This window comes from Poecile atricapillus, chromosome 24 (assembly GCF_030490865.1).
Source record: "Poecile atricapillus isolate bPoeAtr1 chromosome 24, bPoeAtr1.hap1, whole genome shotgun sequence".
Taxonomy (NCBI): Eukaryota; Metazoa; Chordata; class Aves; order Passeriformes; family Paridae; genus Poecile; species Poecile atricapillus.
Genome location: NC_081272.1, coordinates 251526 through 267698, shown reverse-complemented (window position 1 = coordinate 267698; position 16173 = coordinate 251526). Strand labels below are relative to the sequence as shown.

The window sequence follows — 16173 nt, the reverse complement described above, 5'->3', positions numbered from 1 at the left end:
ACCCCATTTACCCAAATCTCCTGTGCACAGAGATCAATCACCCCCTGCCCCCACCCGAGGTGGTCTCTCTACTCACACAGCCCGGCTACTCCTCTGCAATCTCTGTCTCCTGGTGCACAACCACTTTGGTCACCGACATGTCTGGGTGCTGCTCCTTGGCAGCCTTGATCGCCTGCGCCAGGACCTGCAGGGCAGCAGGGAAGAGCACGGTTAGAGCAGGGCAGAGCACGGTTAGAGCACGGTTAGAGCATGGCAGAGCACGGTTAGAGCACGGTTAGAGCATGGCAGAGCACGGTTAGAGCACGGTTAGAGCACGGTTAGAGCACGGCAGAGCACGGTTAGAGCACGGTTAGAGCACGGTTAGAGCACGGCAGAGCACGGTTAGAGCACGGCAGAGCACGGTTAGAGCATGGCAGAGCACGGTTAGAGCACGGTTAGAGCGTGGCAGAGCATGGTTAGAGCGTGGCAGAGCACGGTTAGAGCACGGTTAGAGCGTGGCAGAGCACGGTTAGAGCAGGGCAGAGCACGGTTAGAGCACGGTTAGAGCACGGTTAGAGCACGGCAGAGCACGGCAGAGCATGGCACCCACCATCCCCAAGGGCACAAGAACCTTCCGGCTCCAGGGGGTAAAAAAGAAAAGCACTTGATAGAATTACAGAAGATCCCAAGTTGGAGGGGACACACAGGGCTCTCATGCAGCCCACCCCTGGCCCTGCCCAGACCCCCAGCACCCCCAGCCTGGGCATCCCTGGAGCTCTGGCAGCCTCGGGGCCGTGCCCATTCCCTGGGGAGCCTGGGCAGTGCCAGCACCTCTGGGGGAAGAACCTTTCCCTGATCTTCAGCCTAAACCTTGTCTATCCCAGGGAGCAGAGATGGGAGCTGCAGCCCCTGCTGAGCTCTGCCCTCAGTGTCCTCTGCTCCAGCTGAACACACCAAGTGCCCCCAGCCACACCCTCTGGCCCCTCCTGATCCTTCACCATCTCCACAGCCTCCTCTGGAATCTCTCCAGTTGTTTCAGGTCTTAAATTATGATGCCAAACACTGCCCCCAGGACTTCAGCCACACACTTTGGTGACTTTTGGTGCTATTACATTATCTGTGAAAGTAAAAGCACTATCTGAAGAATAACCCCCATCTCTCCACTGCACCATGGCAGAAGATGGATGAGAGCAATTAAGCATAACCTGCTTATTCTTCCAGCAAGTGTGATAGGCACATTTCAGACATCTCAGACATTTTCTGTTGGAGTTAATAAACTAGATCTTGTCAAAAGAATATTTTCCACCCCCACGATACTTGCGACTAGATATAAATTCAAAGTATAATTCTCTGATGACAAAATCATCACTTCCAACACATGGAAGAGGCCAATGAGGCTGAGTCATCAGAAAGGTTTCATATAAAGCCAAAGAGATGTAACACAGGTGCTGAGTGCTCTGAAATGACTTCTGGCACTATAGAGTAGGAACAGCGCTTCAAAGTTATGGGAAAATGAATGCAGATCAGCCAGATGTCAAGGAGAACTTTTATTTCACATTTTTATGGATTTATTTTTTAAAAAGCCTACAACTATCCAAAACAATTCTGGAATCAAAACTTTGCTGCCAACATCAGTTTTAGAATAGAATTCAGCTTTCCTGGCTCAGCTGCATAATGCCAAAAGGGAATTTATTACTGATATATAATCATGGAATGGCTTGGTTGGAAATGTACCTAAAACCTCATCCCATTCCACCTCCTGCCATGGGCAGGGACACCTTCCACTGGACCAGGCTGCTTTAAGCCCTGTCCAACCTGGCCTTGAACAATTACAGGGATGGAGATGCAGACAATTTATAAAAATATGAAGTTCTAGCTCTACCCCAGTAATATTTCCCTGGGTCATTTTTTGGTGACACTGTCTTTGAACAGGCAACCTGACTGATTTTTGCCAGCTCTAGGAAACCCCTTTTGGATCATATTCACACTCCTACCTGGTCATGATCTACATCTGCATCTCCTGTGATGACAATCCTCTTCTCAATCCGTGTCTCTGAAATGCCACCTTTCACAGTCTAGAACAGAAGGAAAAGCTGCTGTTAGTGAACAAGTGCAGAGGATTTTGAGCTTACTGGGGCTGCCTGTCTAGAGATGGTATCCAAAAATAGTGCCACCAAATAGTGCCGGCATTAGAGTCACGGGGGAAACTGCTGCTGCTCAAGGAAAAACTGTCAAAGAGTTATTTTTTATAGCTGAGCCAGGGAAGAGCTTTTTCTCACAGTACAGCTCTTCCTGATGTCCTACAGTCAGAGTCCATGTCCAGACTGTGCTGCAATTAATGCACAATTCAGATTTAACAGAGGCAAAACTGAACCCCTTGTGCTTTGCTCCAGGTACTAATAATACATTTGAAAGGACCTTCCAACAACTTTTTTTCCCCTCTCTTTCATCCCTGCCCATCTCTCCATCAGGCTGTTGTTTGAACTGGTGCTTTGTGGTGCTCCCTGGTGTTACCTTGGTGATCTGGGTGGTGGTGGTGCTGCTGGTGGTTTCTGAAGTGATGGTCTGGGCAGTCAGCAGGATGCCAGGGTCCAAATCCCCATTGCCACCATCTGTCTGTGGGACACAAGAACACATCAGTCCCTGAGCAGTGGGGACAGAAGCAGAGGCTCCACATCACCAGAGGCAGACAGAGAGAACAATCTGAAGACAGCAGCTCCACTGTGGACCACAAGACACAACAAGTCAACCTGTGCCTAGGAGCACAACAGCTGGGCAGGTGTCTGAAAGCTCAAAGTCCCTGTGCTTTAAGGTTGGAAAAGCACAGATCCTTCAGGGAGGACCTGTGGCATCCCTCAGACTGGGAGGGCTGGGATGTACCCAAATCTGAGCACACTGCTGGCCACACCATCCATTCCTGAACCATGACAGGACAGCAACACAGACACCCATCCCAAACTCCACCTGCCTGCATCCATGGGGATCAACAAAGCCAAGAGCACAATCTGATTCAGAAGGTACTTATCATCCTTCCTCCCTCCTGACAACACCTTGCACATCCCTCACTTTATGCTCTGCAGAAACAAAGAACATCCAGACATTTGCTGAAACAGGAAGAACTTTTAGAGATGGTTACTGGATCTCATCCAGCCTGGCTCAACCACTCAAGGTCTGCCAAAAATCCCAAACTAAGTTATCCTGGCCAGCTCACCCTGGCTGTGCTGTCCATGTCCCCACTGGGCAGCGTCCTCGCTCAGCACTGGGACAATATCTGGAATTACCACAAGGTGGGACCATTTTCCACAGTCTGGAAGACATCTCATGGCACATCACACTCTGTGCACACACGGCCAGCTGATCCCAGCCCTGGTGATCACCTTTCCTTTCCATTTCCCAGTTAGAGCAAAACTCCTCTGTTCACCTGCACACCTGCTGAAAGCCAGGGCAATGCTCACCACCACTGTCTGAATGATCTCTCTGATGCTGCAGATGGGAGGATGCTGAGCAGCCACAGCATTCCTGAGGAATCCCAAATTATACACTCATGAGATTCCTGCATCCATAACAACATCCCACAGTCACTTCACTGCAACAGCAGAGCATGGGCTGCTGCTGACAACCACAGTGACAGCAAAGCCAAGCTGACACAGCCTCTAAAATCTCAAATGCATAAAGAAAGGCTGGGAGGGATGGGGGTGCTCAGCCTGGAGAAGAGAATGTTCTGGGAGACTTCAGAAAAGCCCTTTCAGGGCCTAAAGGGGCTCCAGGGGAGCTGGAGAAGGACTTGGGACATGGGATGTAGGGACAGGACACAGGGAATGGCTTCCCACTGCCAGAGGGCAGGGCTGGATGGGATATTGGGGAGGAATTGTTCCCTCTAAGGGTGGGGAGGGCTGGCACAGGTGCCCAGAGAAGCTGTGGATACCCCTGGGTCCCTGGAAGTGTCCGAGGTTGAATGTGACTAGGAGTAACCAGGGATAGTTGAAAGTGTCCCTGCCCACAGAAGGAGGCTAGAACTGAACTGGGTGAACTCTTAGGTTCCTTCCATCCCAAACCATCCTGTGATTCTGTGATTAAAACCTGTTTTAGACTGAGGATTAATTTTAACCTCAGCAATGAATCTATACCTGCATATCTTCTGCTTCGTAACATTACTCCACTAAGATTTTTACTTTCCAGTCACCACATACCCACTGAGGTTGCATTTTATACAAAACATTTGGTGTTTAACAACCATTTCAGTCTTGAAACCTAAGGATGACCAAATAATTTATAAACCAAGTTCTGAGGAGGCATAAACAGCCTCTTTGGGGGAGCTGGGGAAACAAGACAAGGCCTCTACTGCAGAAAAAAGGCCAACTCAGGTTAACTTTGTACAGCGAGATCCACATCCTGAAGCTGAAGATAAATTCTGCTTGCAAGCACATCTTGAAAAAATAATTACTCTTCAGGGATAGCATAACCACTGCTCCTCTAAAAATACCACATGCACCTGGAAATAGTGTCCACAGCATCAGTTAATGCCTGTGATGCACTCAGAGGTGCAGAGACAGGCAGGTGCTGCTGTCTCATCCTGAGGATCTGGAAACAAAATGTTTACTTGGGTTTAATTAAGTCCCTAGGAGATTTATCAGAACACCTTACCTGTGCAGCCTCGTAGGTGATGGTCTTTGTCTCTGTGTGGACAATAGGGACTTCTTTTGTGGGAATTTCGCTTTTGACAGCGCTGGACACATCAGAGATGGTGACAGTCTGTGTCTTCACTAGCGGGGGCTGTGAGACAGGGTTAAAAACATCTTGTAAACACCCAGTTCCCATCTCCACATCCTGACTGGGCTGCTGGCAAGTGCTCTGACACTGATCTGATAAAAGCACTGTGGGAACCAAGGTCAGCCTGGAAATCTTTGGGTTTAAGTCTCTGGGACAGCACACTGCTCCAAGGGCAGAGATCAGGTGTGAGGATTAGACAGACAGCAAAATCCTCCAGCCCTTCCCCTCACCATGGACCCTGATCAGCCCAAACTGGGCATTAAGGGTGTGACACCACAGACGCTGTCTCCACTGATTCTCAACTTTCTGATTACCAGAAGCTCATTGCCAGTTGCCAGAAGATGACTCTCATCTGCTGATGCCAGTGTCAGGATTAACACCAACCCTGGGCACACAGACTTGATCACAGTTGAGCAGCTTTATCCTGACCTCAAGAGCAACACTGTGTTATTAAAAATCCTCACTGGATCTTTAACTTTTATTAAATCAATGTCAGATAAAACAGAAAGAAAAGTAAGGGTGGAGAGAAATCAGTTGTTCCACCACCTGATGATTATCCAGAAGAAGACAGAGTGAGTTCAGAGCCAGTGCTTTCCCAGAGGGCTCGATTTCTGCCACCATCCCCAACCCTGCCAGATGCCACCATGATCATTATGGGGGAACAGGCATCTATTGAACCAAAAGCAACATCAACACTGGAGCAGGCAAAAATCCCTCCAACAGTGGGGAGAGACACACTGGACAGCACCTCAAATTTGCTCTGCTGTGCTGAGGATCAGCCACCAGTCCAGCAGGAGCCAGCAAAATCCTTAAGGAGTTGAAATTACACGGGTTTTGAGCCCACATATTGCCTTTTTGTGGGAATGCCACAGAATGCTTCACTCCAAGAAGAGTAAAGGGCATTGCGCTATGGCAATTGTATTTAATGCAAAGACAAATTGACAGTGGCTGATATTTAATTCAAAGATAAATTGAGAGGGGCTTATTGCACTGACTGTGGGAGATTCACCAGCTCATTAGCTCCAAGCATGAGTCCAAGCCAAGCAAACTGCTCTGCAGGTTGTGGCATCTGCTTGCTGCAGTGTTTGGGTTCCCACTCCAAAGGCAGCCAGGGCGTGGGGTGCAGGAGCTGGGCTCACTACCTGGAAGCAGCGAATGAGCTCCGGCAGCCCGTTAGGAGCATCTGGCTTGGGACACTCGCCACGTGGCTTTCTAATGGCAAAACTGTCTTCACCATCCTCTGCCACCTCCTCCTCCTCCTCTCCTCCCCAGGGCTGCTGGGGAAGTGCGGCAGGGCTGGGGGGGGGCTCTGGCTCAGAGAGCTCCGAGTCCTTCTCCACATCCACACAAACCCCCTGTCCATATGTCAGGTCCTCCTCGCTGGTGGAGTGGCTGGGAACTGCCTCCTCCTGCTCCTCCTCCTCCTCCTCGCTGCTTAGGGAGGAAGTACCAAAGTGCCAGCTGGGAGAAGGCTTTGGCACTGGAGTCTCACTAAAAACTACCGACTGCTTTGAGCCCTCCCACGCAAAGCCAGTGTTAAAACTGCTCCACTCTGCCACTGCAGCCACATCCTCTTGGGAGACAAAGTCACTCATGTTCTAGAAAGAAATGGATGCACAAAAAAAGGCCAGGGAGGGAGGGAGAGAGAAAGAGAGAGAGAGAGAAAGCAGGGAGTTAAGGAGAGCAGGAGGTCAGAAGGCATCAAGGAAAACATCAGGTTCTTACCATCTATCACATCTTCAGTAACACATGTAACAGTGGGGTTGGACACGGGAAAACCTCTGTGCTGTACTCAGTGCATTTACTGACACAGCCTTCCTGGTACATTAATAATCCATTCTAAATTTTAAGGAATTAATTTGAAAACAACTCCCTGCACCTAGAGGAAGAGCCACCACTAAGTGTTTTTGCTCAGCTTGGAGAAATTTCAGTCTATCAAGTGGAGACTTGTGCACATCCAAAACCTCCATGGGCAACAAAACCCACCCACTACTCCAACATCACCCTCTGATTCTGCTTTTAACTCCTTGAAACTGTTGCCTCACTTTCTAACAAGATTCCGTGGGCAACCGAAAAGCTGTAATTTGTGCTTGAAACGTGAGGCCTGAAGCCTGTGGGTTATTTGGTACGATTCATTTTTTATACCCCAGAGGCTTTCCTTTTGACTGCCCTCCTCTCATGGCACAGCTCAATAGCAGAGTAAGAGGAGAAGCCACTTTATATAGGAACAAATAACTTCAAGAAATTACTCTTCCCCAATTTCTCATGATATTCTTCAGTTCTCTGCTTCTTTATATTCCAGACAGGTTAGCTGTAAGATTTCTATTTATTAGAATTTCCAGCCTCCGGAGCTTCTCTTAAGTTGTTGAGATATTACTTAACAAAATGCATTTAATAGGAGTGGAGGGAAAGCAAGCAGCACTGAGATGGGCAGGTCAGACTGTGCTCACAGGGAAAGGTTACTTCTGATCCAAACCTACTTCCACATGGTTATCCAAAGGAATATTTAAAGGGAGACCTCAAGGCAGTTTGCAGCTTCCTCCTGAGGAGCAGCTCTGATCTCTGGGACAGGGACAGCACCCAGGGAACGGATGGAGCTGGGCAGGGCAGCCTCAGGCTGGAATTAGGGAAAGGTTCTTCCCCCAGAGGTGCTGGCACTGCCCAGGCTCCCCAGGGAATGGGCACGGCCCCGAGGCTGCCAGAGCTCCAGGGATGCCCAGGCTGGGGGTGCTGGGGGTCTGGGCAGGGCCAGGGATGGGCTGGATGATCCTGTGAGCCCCTTCCCACTCAGGATATTCTATGATATCAATCCAGATCCCACCCTCATTTCCTTAGACAAGACTCTACATTGCAATATTCCACAAAACAGAACATGAATGGGGTTTATCAGCTGTATACAGCCATGTTGGTTTAAAACTTGCATTTATATACTGCCAATATCCTGACCTTCCCTGAATTATAGATGCTAAACCTTGCAAGTTGTTCATGGGACCTTGAGAAGACACAGCTCATCTTCTGGGGTTTAATGGAACATGCCTTAGGAGGGAGATTTCCTTACGTAAGGGCACTACTCAGCCAAGAAAAGAATCACAGATAAAACAAAGAAGATTAAGCAGCTACACAAACAGTGATGTATTTAAGAGGCAAAAATCTGTATACAGTCAAAACACCCTCCCAGTTCCCTTTCACAGACAGATAAAATAATTTGCATTTTGGAAGCATCTTGTATTGACAGATGCAGAAAGGAAGGGAGAGCTGGAATGGAGCCTGTGCCATGCGAATTCTGGTCACCAGCAGAGCCAAGTGCAGCAGCAAACATGCAAGCTGGAAAGAATGAGAAATCCTGATAAGATCAACTGATCAGAAGCACATTTTGCCTTGCCTCCCTATTCCACTGTAAGAAGATAAACTAATGGGAAGGTATTTGTTTCTAGATAAAGTTATCTATGTAAAACGCCCCCCTAGGAATTTCAGCATCTGTTACAAATTTTGATCTTATCAAGATTTGTTTTAAATTGCAAATGCCAAAGCATCCCTATGTTTAGGGCTCAGATTTGCAGAGTTCCAAGCTCACCTTGAGACCCAGGAAACCTGAGAGGTGCCTGGATTGCCAACACCTCATTTCCAGGGACATAGCCCCAATCCAGTGGGGCCTAAATCTAGCACAAAGCAGTCAAACACAAAGTGAATTAAATACAGGACAGGATGCAATGCCCCAGAAGAAACAAACTGACCTAGACATGAATGCAACTGAAGCACCACCCTTGAAATACGAATCTTTGTGCCCCTGTAGATACAGCTGAAGCGTTGCAATGAAGTGACACACAGTAATTCAGACAGGGGATAAATTAATAACAGGCTTAATCTCATGTTTGATACCAGTGGCCAAAAGGATTTATTTTTCTCAAGAAGTAGTTTTGTGTAAATTGGTTTGCCTGCATTTTTTCATGACCCTGCTGTTTTGGATCAGGATCTATTTGTATGATCCAGCTGCCTTGTGGTGTCAAGAGTGGATGATTTTTTTCATGCTGCTGCCTCTCTCTGTTGAATATTCCGTTATTCCCACCCCAAATCAGACTACTATCCTGCAGAAAACTTCAGGAGTGCTAAAATGATGTCAACTGCCAGTTACTATTTAATAAAAATTGCTAAAACCATGAAGTTATAGTGCACAGCAACTCCCTACAACCACCAGATGCTGGGAATCCCAGCTGGTTAATACTTCCCAGTCCTGTTCTCTTCCAGCATGGCCATGGAATTGTTGACACTGTTATTAGGTTATCCCCAAACAAGGATCTACACAAGCTCACAGGCTTGGAGTGACTGTCCAGGGATGCACAAGGAGATGATGTTGCTTTGCAGCAAACCACACTCACCAGAGAGCGCTCCCAGATCAACTGATGCTCAATCTCACAGCTGGCAAAGCACTTGGGTAAAAAGTATTATAAAGCAGAGAACAAGAGATCCTTATTTTACAGTACCCACCACTGCCTTACAGAACTGCTTTGCCTTAAGGCAAAAATTAAAAACATTTAGAAGCTGTTCAAAACACTCTGGCATTGATAAGGATGGACATTACCTATGGATTTCTGGTTTTCAATGGATTTTTTCACTGCCATTGCTCTGATCACAACATCTTGACCAGCCTACTCAGACGACAGATGGATAAAAGAGATTTTGACCAAAATTGAAAGTAATGCTAGAAAATACACACTCTGCCCAAACCTTCAAAAAACTAAATTCTGTCATGAACAAGAATCCAATATATTACACAACACATAACAACCACCTCCAGTCATTGCATCAATGACTTGGCAACATGAAACAACCTCAGGATCAGGACTTAAATTATCAAAGTAAGGTTGTTGGCAGTATGATTCCTCTGCCCAACCACACTGAGCTCCTTCCCATTCCTTTTGTGGGACAGGTATTCTCGCATAAAGGGCTTTTCATTCCAAAACCCCTCTGCAGAGAACAAAATAGTGGTATTGCAAGAGCTGCCTTAGTGCAGCAGCAGCAGGAGAAAAGAGAGGATAAAATCAGGGTTTGTAAGTGTCATCAATTTTGTGCTGCTCATTCCACCTCGCTCATTCCATAAATGAAGTTACAACTCTGCCTTGGTGCCAGGCCCCTCTCAGGAACCAGCATTATGAGCAGCCAGATCTGCCTTCCTGTAATCTCACAAAATTTGGGACTTAAAATTGACTCTTGACACAGCCTCAAAACACAGCCTGAGCTTCAACCAGAAAAAAAACCACCAGAAGCTCATGTTTATCACTGAGCTGAGGAACAGTGGTTCATTAGGAATGTGGTTTCTTCACTTACAAAACCCAAAAGTTCCATACTTACAGCTCCAAAGGAGCATTTTTGTCCCCAGATTACTACACTAGGTGGGACAGAGGTTCTTGTAGCAGAGATGTGGAGGACCTGCCTCACTTCTGCTCTCAGAACAACTTTCTGCTATTGATTTTTTCCTTCCTCCTCCAAAGTGAAGAGGGAGAAGATGTTAACAGTGACATGAAGCATTTGGTAGAGCATTCCTGTAAACAAAGCCTGTTTTAAACCAAACTGGATTTAATCCTAAATTGAATTATTCTGGTCAATTTGAGAGCTTAGAGCTGCAGCCTTGTGTACTCCCTCTCCCCAGGAGCACCCAACCCACACCTAGGAGTGTCCAGCAGACCCCACGCCCCGAATGCCAACAACAGTGACTCAGGGACTGATGGCTCCTGCTTTGAGAAAGGAAAACTGAGGGTTAGTCCAAGGAAGTCATTAACACAGGTCATATATAGCTTTTTTGGTTAATAAGCAGTGGAAAGAAAGGTCTGATTTGCAATAACATTTATTAATGGATAAATGTACATATTTACAAAGAAAAATCTGAGAAAAAATACAAAACCAAAAAAGTGTTCCAAAAGAGAGTATTTTAGGTAAAAAAGAAAGTGTTTCTAGTCCCCACAGACTGATCCAACAGGACTGAGTACCATTGCTAAAAGATCCCAAAGGGGCCCAAACCTCCAGCCCCACAAACCACAACAGATGCAAACAGAGATACAAGAGGAACCACCTCTGTCAAGCTCTCCAGTGTCATCCACTAATAAATACAGACCAAGGAGTTTCTGCATGAATCCATAACCCTTTTTTGGGCTGGATTTATCCAGAAAGCTTCCTGCCTCATCCTGCAGGTCAGAACAAGCACCATCAACAAGGTAAAAAGAAAACCTAAAAAACCAGTGAAACAATTCTCAGAGTGACAAATTACTGACATTGAAGTGAAGGACTTTGCCCATAACCATCAGGATCTGGACTTGATGATCCCTGTGGGTCCCTTCCAACTCGGGATATTTCGTGATTCTATGATAACCTTCCCAGGAGCTGGTGGTACAGCCAAGCCTCATTCCTCCAAACACAGATTACTTCCCTTGGTGCTGAGGAAATCCACCTCTCCTGATTATTTCAGGATAGGAGGGAGATATGAATACCTACTCTTTAGGGTCAGCACTAGTTACCAGACAAACCACCAGAGAGGGGAGCCAGTCTTGGCTGAACACTGCCCTGACTGAGCTGCCTATGGAGAGTCCTCAGCTCACCCTCCATCACTCCCCAAGTGAGGCACGACGTACGAGGAGATGCAGCCAACACCCCCATTTATCTGCTCCCTTTTAGCAGTCAAGAAAGAAAAGGGGATGTAGTTTTACAGCAATGAAGTCCTCAAGTATCATCACACCCAGTACAGCCTCAGAGCTGAATCTGAGCTCCAAGCTACTGGCTCTGGCACATCTGCTGCTTCAAAATACTTGTGTTCACCTTCTCCTAAAGCAAGAAAGCACAAGGAACTCCCATGTGTTTTAGGTGGTGTTCAGAGGAGCTGGAATCTGGATAAGAAGATTCAGGAACTGAATGTGGAGCAACCTGTCCATGTCGTGACGGGGAACACTGAACCCTCAACAACTCCCAGTGGGACCCTACACATGAGCATCAAAGAACTGAGTGACCACACCACAAAACACTGGGCAAAACTGCTGGCAGACTCATCCTGCCTATGTCACCAGCATGCCAGTCACTAGAATGCCATTTTCTGCAGCAGGTCACACCAAAAAACCAGGATTTCTCATGCCAACCTGGATGAGGTTACATGCTGCAGACATTTCCAGCTTCCCTGCAGGAGGGATAACTCAGCTCTCCATCACTCACAGCCTGGCACTACACCAGCCAGGCTGAACAGGGCATGTGAACCCCTGTGTCAGTGGGTGCTGGTGTCAGGGCAGGCAGCCAGGAGCTGCTGGCATTCCCAGCAGTTTGTTCCTGAGGAAAATAGGAGCAAAGTACATGAATTGGTTCCTTTTTAGATCCCCTGAGATCTCAGCCCAATGAGCTCTCCCTGTGCACAGAGATGACAGCAGGAATCACCAAATCCTCCTCTCGGTGCTGCAACCTGTACTGACATCACGGGAAATGGGGGAACCACAGCACCAAGCTGTCAAAGAAGCTTTAAAAATGTGCATGAACAGGATACAGAATGTGCAGGAATGAGACCTTACCTGGATTGCCATGGATTATCACTCCCTTTGCATCACAAGCAAACAGAAAAAAGCAGAGAAGTGCCTGGGAAAGGGGCTGTTGCCCAGCAGGCACATCCCTGGGGCATTCGATGGATTAGGTTTCTGTTCCTGGTAAGTTACAGGTTTCCTCTGTCAGGAGGGATCATATCTACCTGGATGAATCTGGATAACTGACCTCTAAAATGCCAGAGAAATAGAAAGAGTTTGTTCAATTTCTTTATATCTGCAGTGATAATCAATATATAAATCCCAAAAATGTTCCTGAGTGTTCTCAAGAGTGTAAAGTTTCCAAGGTTTTTTGCTGATGACGACCAACCTTATCTCAAGATTAAAAAAGAGAGAAAAAGAATTTGAATTGAAGAGTTACAGAATTGAGTAGAAGCGACAAAGCCCATCTCTTATCCCGCTGGGATGAGACACCCTGAGCACTCTGGTCTAAGGCTGCTCTGGGCAAAAGGTTTTAGACTTCAGGTCCTTTGGAAATGGCTGACAGAGCTACAGAAACCATGGCTTTGCCAAAGCCACCGGTGTGGCTTCCAAGTTCTCGTCAGTGGATCAGAAATACAGGAAATTCAGCAGTGCTCACCACAGCATCCCGAGCAATGGCTTTGGGAAGGAAGCTCAACCTGTGCATTCAACCTCCAGGAAATACAGACAGAAAATGGACAGAGAGATCCAAACAGCTCCTCTTTCTTCCCTCTCCATGCCAAGTTGGGGAAACAAACAATCCCTGCTCTTCATCACAACTGTTACCATTTTGGGAAGGAGACGCAGGCAGGGAATGCCAGCCACAAGTATCCCCTGACTTCTTCCATCCTGCATTTTCTGCACAGCACATGGCACCCCAGCATCCTCCCCCATCTCTCCTCTCCAGGACCCACCTCTGCCTTCCTGAACTCCACACCAAATCCACTGGAGTCCAAGTGCATTCCAAGGGATGCTCCAAGGATTCAGGGATACAGCCCTCCTTCACTCCAGACTACGCCTGGACAACAACCCTCAATTTCCTAGGGCCAAAGGAGGAAGACTGTGTACTAAAGGCAGTGTATTAAAAAGGGAAGAATATTCTCCAATGAAAAATCAGCATCCTCACAAAACTAAGTCCTAAAGGCACAAACTGGTGAACTAATCGGAGCAAGTTGCAAGAGGAACTGGAAAGATTCCTGTAGGATTAAAACAAAGAGTTTTACTACCAACCTAAGTTTCTGAGACAGCATTTAGAACCTCAACCTGTACATCAAGAGCTCAAGTGGTCCATGATACCCCACAGACCCTCAGACCAGACAGCACATGACATGTTTGCCTTATTCCTTCAAGCTTATCTGCTAGCTTCCTAAATAACACTGTTCACACAGATACAGATCTAGAAAGGGTGATAAATACAGGTATTTATATATATTCACACATTTTAGACCATGTAATAAAGGCCTGCTCCTTTCTCTTCCATGCTGCTGGAGGAGCTGCCACCATTGGTGACACTGGGGGGTGCTCTCAGAGTGGCTGTGTCCAGTCCAATCCTCCAGTGGACACAGGAGAACATGGATTAGTGCTGAAAGGAGAAATGGGGGGCTCAGCTCAGCCCTGTCATTACTATTTACAGAAAAGAAACCCCTAAGACACAAAGTCATACCTTCTCTCCAGCTCACAAACCAGCTCTGCTCAGTCCAGCTGGGCTGGAGCCTGCACAGCTCAGCCAGGATAACTTGAATAAATGCAAACATCGTCCAGACACTTACATTGTAATAAACAACGACCAGCATGCAATGGTTTGGTTAAAGAAGTCAAAAGCAATCGAGGGCTTTAACATTAGAAGTGTGTCCTGATGTGGCCAAGCCAACATTCCAACAGGGGGAATGCTCAAACAGCAGATGACTCCATCCCTGTGACCTGAGCAAACATGCACCAGTTAGTTCCACACAAATTAAATAAAACACATCCCAAGTGCACCAAGACCATCAGATTATTAATTATTAATCTATGTTTACAATAAACATCTTCTTGCAATGGATTTTCTCCTATAACACTATGTATTTTCTTGGATGTGAGAAGAGGGGTGGAGAGGGAAGCTGGGATACTTTGTCAAAGGCTTCTCCTACTAGGAAACGAGAAGCTGACCCTGTCCCTAAGTTATTACCAAGAGCAGCAGTGAGAACCAGCATTCTTACTTAAATGCCAATCTGAGTTTCCTAGAAATTGAGTGGTTATGAATTAGATTCCAATATTCTTCCTAGAGACTCAACCTCTTGTTGCCCACAGAGGCTGTGGACTCGCCATGCCTGGAATTGTTCAAAGCCAGGTGGGACGGGACTTGGAACAATCTGGTCCAGGGGAAGGTTCCCTGCCCATAGCAGGGGGTGAAACAAGATGATCTTTATGGGCCCTTCCAACCTCAAACCATTCCAGTATTCCATGATTCAGCAGATTCCTGTAAAGCCCCTTTTACATCAGTGCCAAATATTATTCACCTTGTGAATATCTTACATTCCAAACAAGCTTAAAAGCAATTCTCCAGCAACTCCTATAGGAAGTCTTCAGGGGCTTGGGAAACCAGACTCTTCTCCCATGATTTCCTCCCCACAGCTGCCCTCCCACAGCAGTTGGGAACACAGTTCAAAGAATTTGCTTTTGAACCACAGGAAACTTCAGAATGGACCTGGCAATCCACGACCACTCTTGCCAGGTCCCATCGCAGCCACACAAGGACACAGAGCAGGATTAACATTAAGACAGTCACGGGTGTCCCTCCCTGGGACAGTGAACTACGGAGATCAAAGACCAGGACAAGGAAGATGCAGCAGAGACTACAGCCAAGAAATTCAGGAGCTTTGGTCTTGAGGTTTCAACGTTACCCTGTTGCCACTCAGAGAAAGAGCAGCCACCAAACAGTCAGTGCTACGACCAGGAGAAAGGACATCATAAAGGGAATACGTGGAGAAGGAAATATGCTAGAGTACAGCTGACACTTTTTGAGTGATTTCTGCTCTTCAGGGATTGCAATAGAAACCTTTGGAAGAGTTGCTTCACTTGCTGGCCGGGGAAAGGCTGTCTCAGTAGGTATCTCCTGCTTTTTTAGTTTCTCTTCATCCTGTACTAACAGAGGCCGTTCCCGTGTCTGCTTTCATGGTAGAAGATCAAGAAAGACAGAGAGAGATGAACAAAAATGACAGATGGAAAGTGCCCAAAATGACACTTGGAGATGTGCAAAGCGTTAGGGCAGCTCTTCTCAACATAAAATAAACTGCCCTGGGGAGCAGAGCTGCTGGTGGCCTGGGTCACACCAGCCCTGGAGCTACAGAACCATGCTCTCTCTGCAGAGCTCATCAACAGCTGCAGCAGGATCATGGGCGTCTGGTGCCTCCCAGAAAAGCGGATGCCCAAAATCTTCCAGAGGGTTTTGGAATTGGAATGGTGAGAAAAAAGTTTGAGGAATTTGAAAGAGGAATGGTGCAGTACAAAATGTGGTCTCTGACAGCTTCCTAATCCACAGTGGCCTTAAAACCCAGCATTTGGAAAATCCCATGGAACAGCCAGACTGCAGAGCAGATACAAAATGCTTTTCCAAAGTTCTGACCAGAGTATCAAAATTTCAATTGGTTTTAAAATTCTACTGAACAAGTGAAAAACTGTAAATCTTAGAAATCCCACGCATGAATAGGCAGGGTGGCAGTAGGAGCAGTGCAAACTCCTGGAATTTTGCTCTGTGTTTCAGCATTTTTGTCTCTGGATTCTAAAGAATGATAAAAACCCAGAATGAGTAAATCAGCACATAGGACCATGCAAGGCCTTCAGCACTTCTGCTGAGGAAAGGAAAGATTGTGGGAATGTTACTGTTCAATAATTCTGCATCCCTTTAGTTTGCCAG

General features: G+C 46.9%; 1 protein-coding gene across 21 annotated transcripts in view; it reads right to left on the bottom strand.

The window, feature by feature from the left end:
• Nucleotides 1–16173, bottom strand: part of EPB41 (erythrocyte membrane protein band 4.1) — a 91036-nt gene that overhangs the window by 4216 nt on the left and 70647 nt on the right. For 11 of the 21 annotated variants that reach the window (XM_058856195.1, XM_058856197.1, XM_058856196.1 and 8 more), the window contains 4 exons: nucleotides 4624–4752; nucleotides 2494–2595; nucleotides 1974–2054; nucleotides 77–184 (listed from right to left, as the gene is read on the bottom strand). In XM_058856195.1, the coding sequence (XP_058712178.1) occupies nucleotides 86–184; nucleotides 1974–2054; nucleotides 2494–2595; nucleotides 4624–4752 (411 nt within the window). In that variant the 3' untranslated portion in view covers nucleotides 77–85. Of the gene's footprint in view, nucleotides 1–76; nucleotides 185–1973; nucleotides 2055–2493; nucleotides 2596–4623; nucleotides 4753–5891; nucleotides 6348–9125; nucleotides 9177–16173 lie in introns of all 21 variants that reach the window. The other 10 variants (XM_058856189.1, XM_058856191.1, XM_058856190.1 and 7 more) reach the window with 3 other exon arrangements.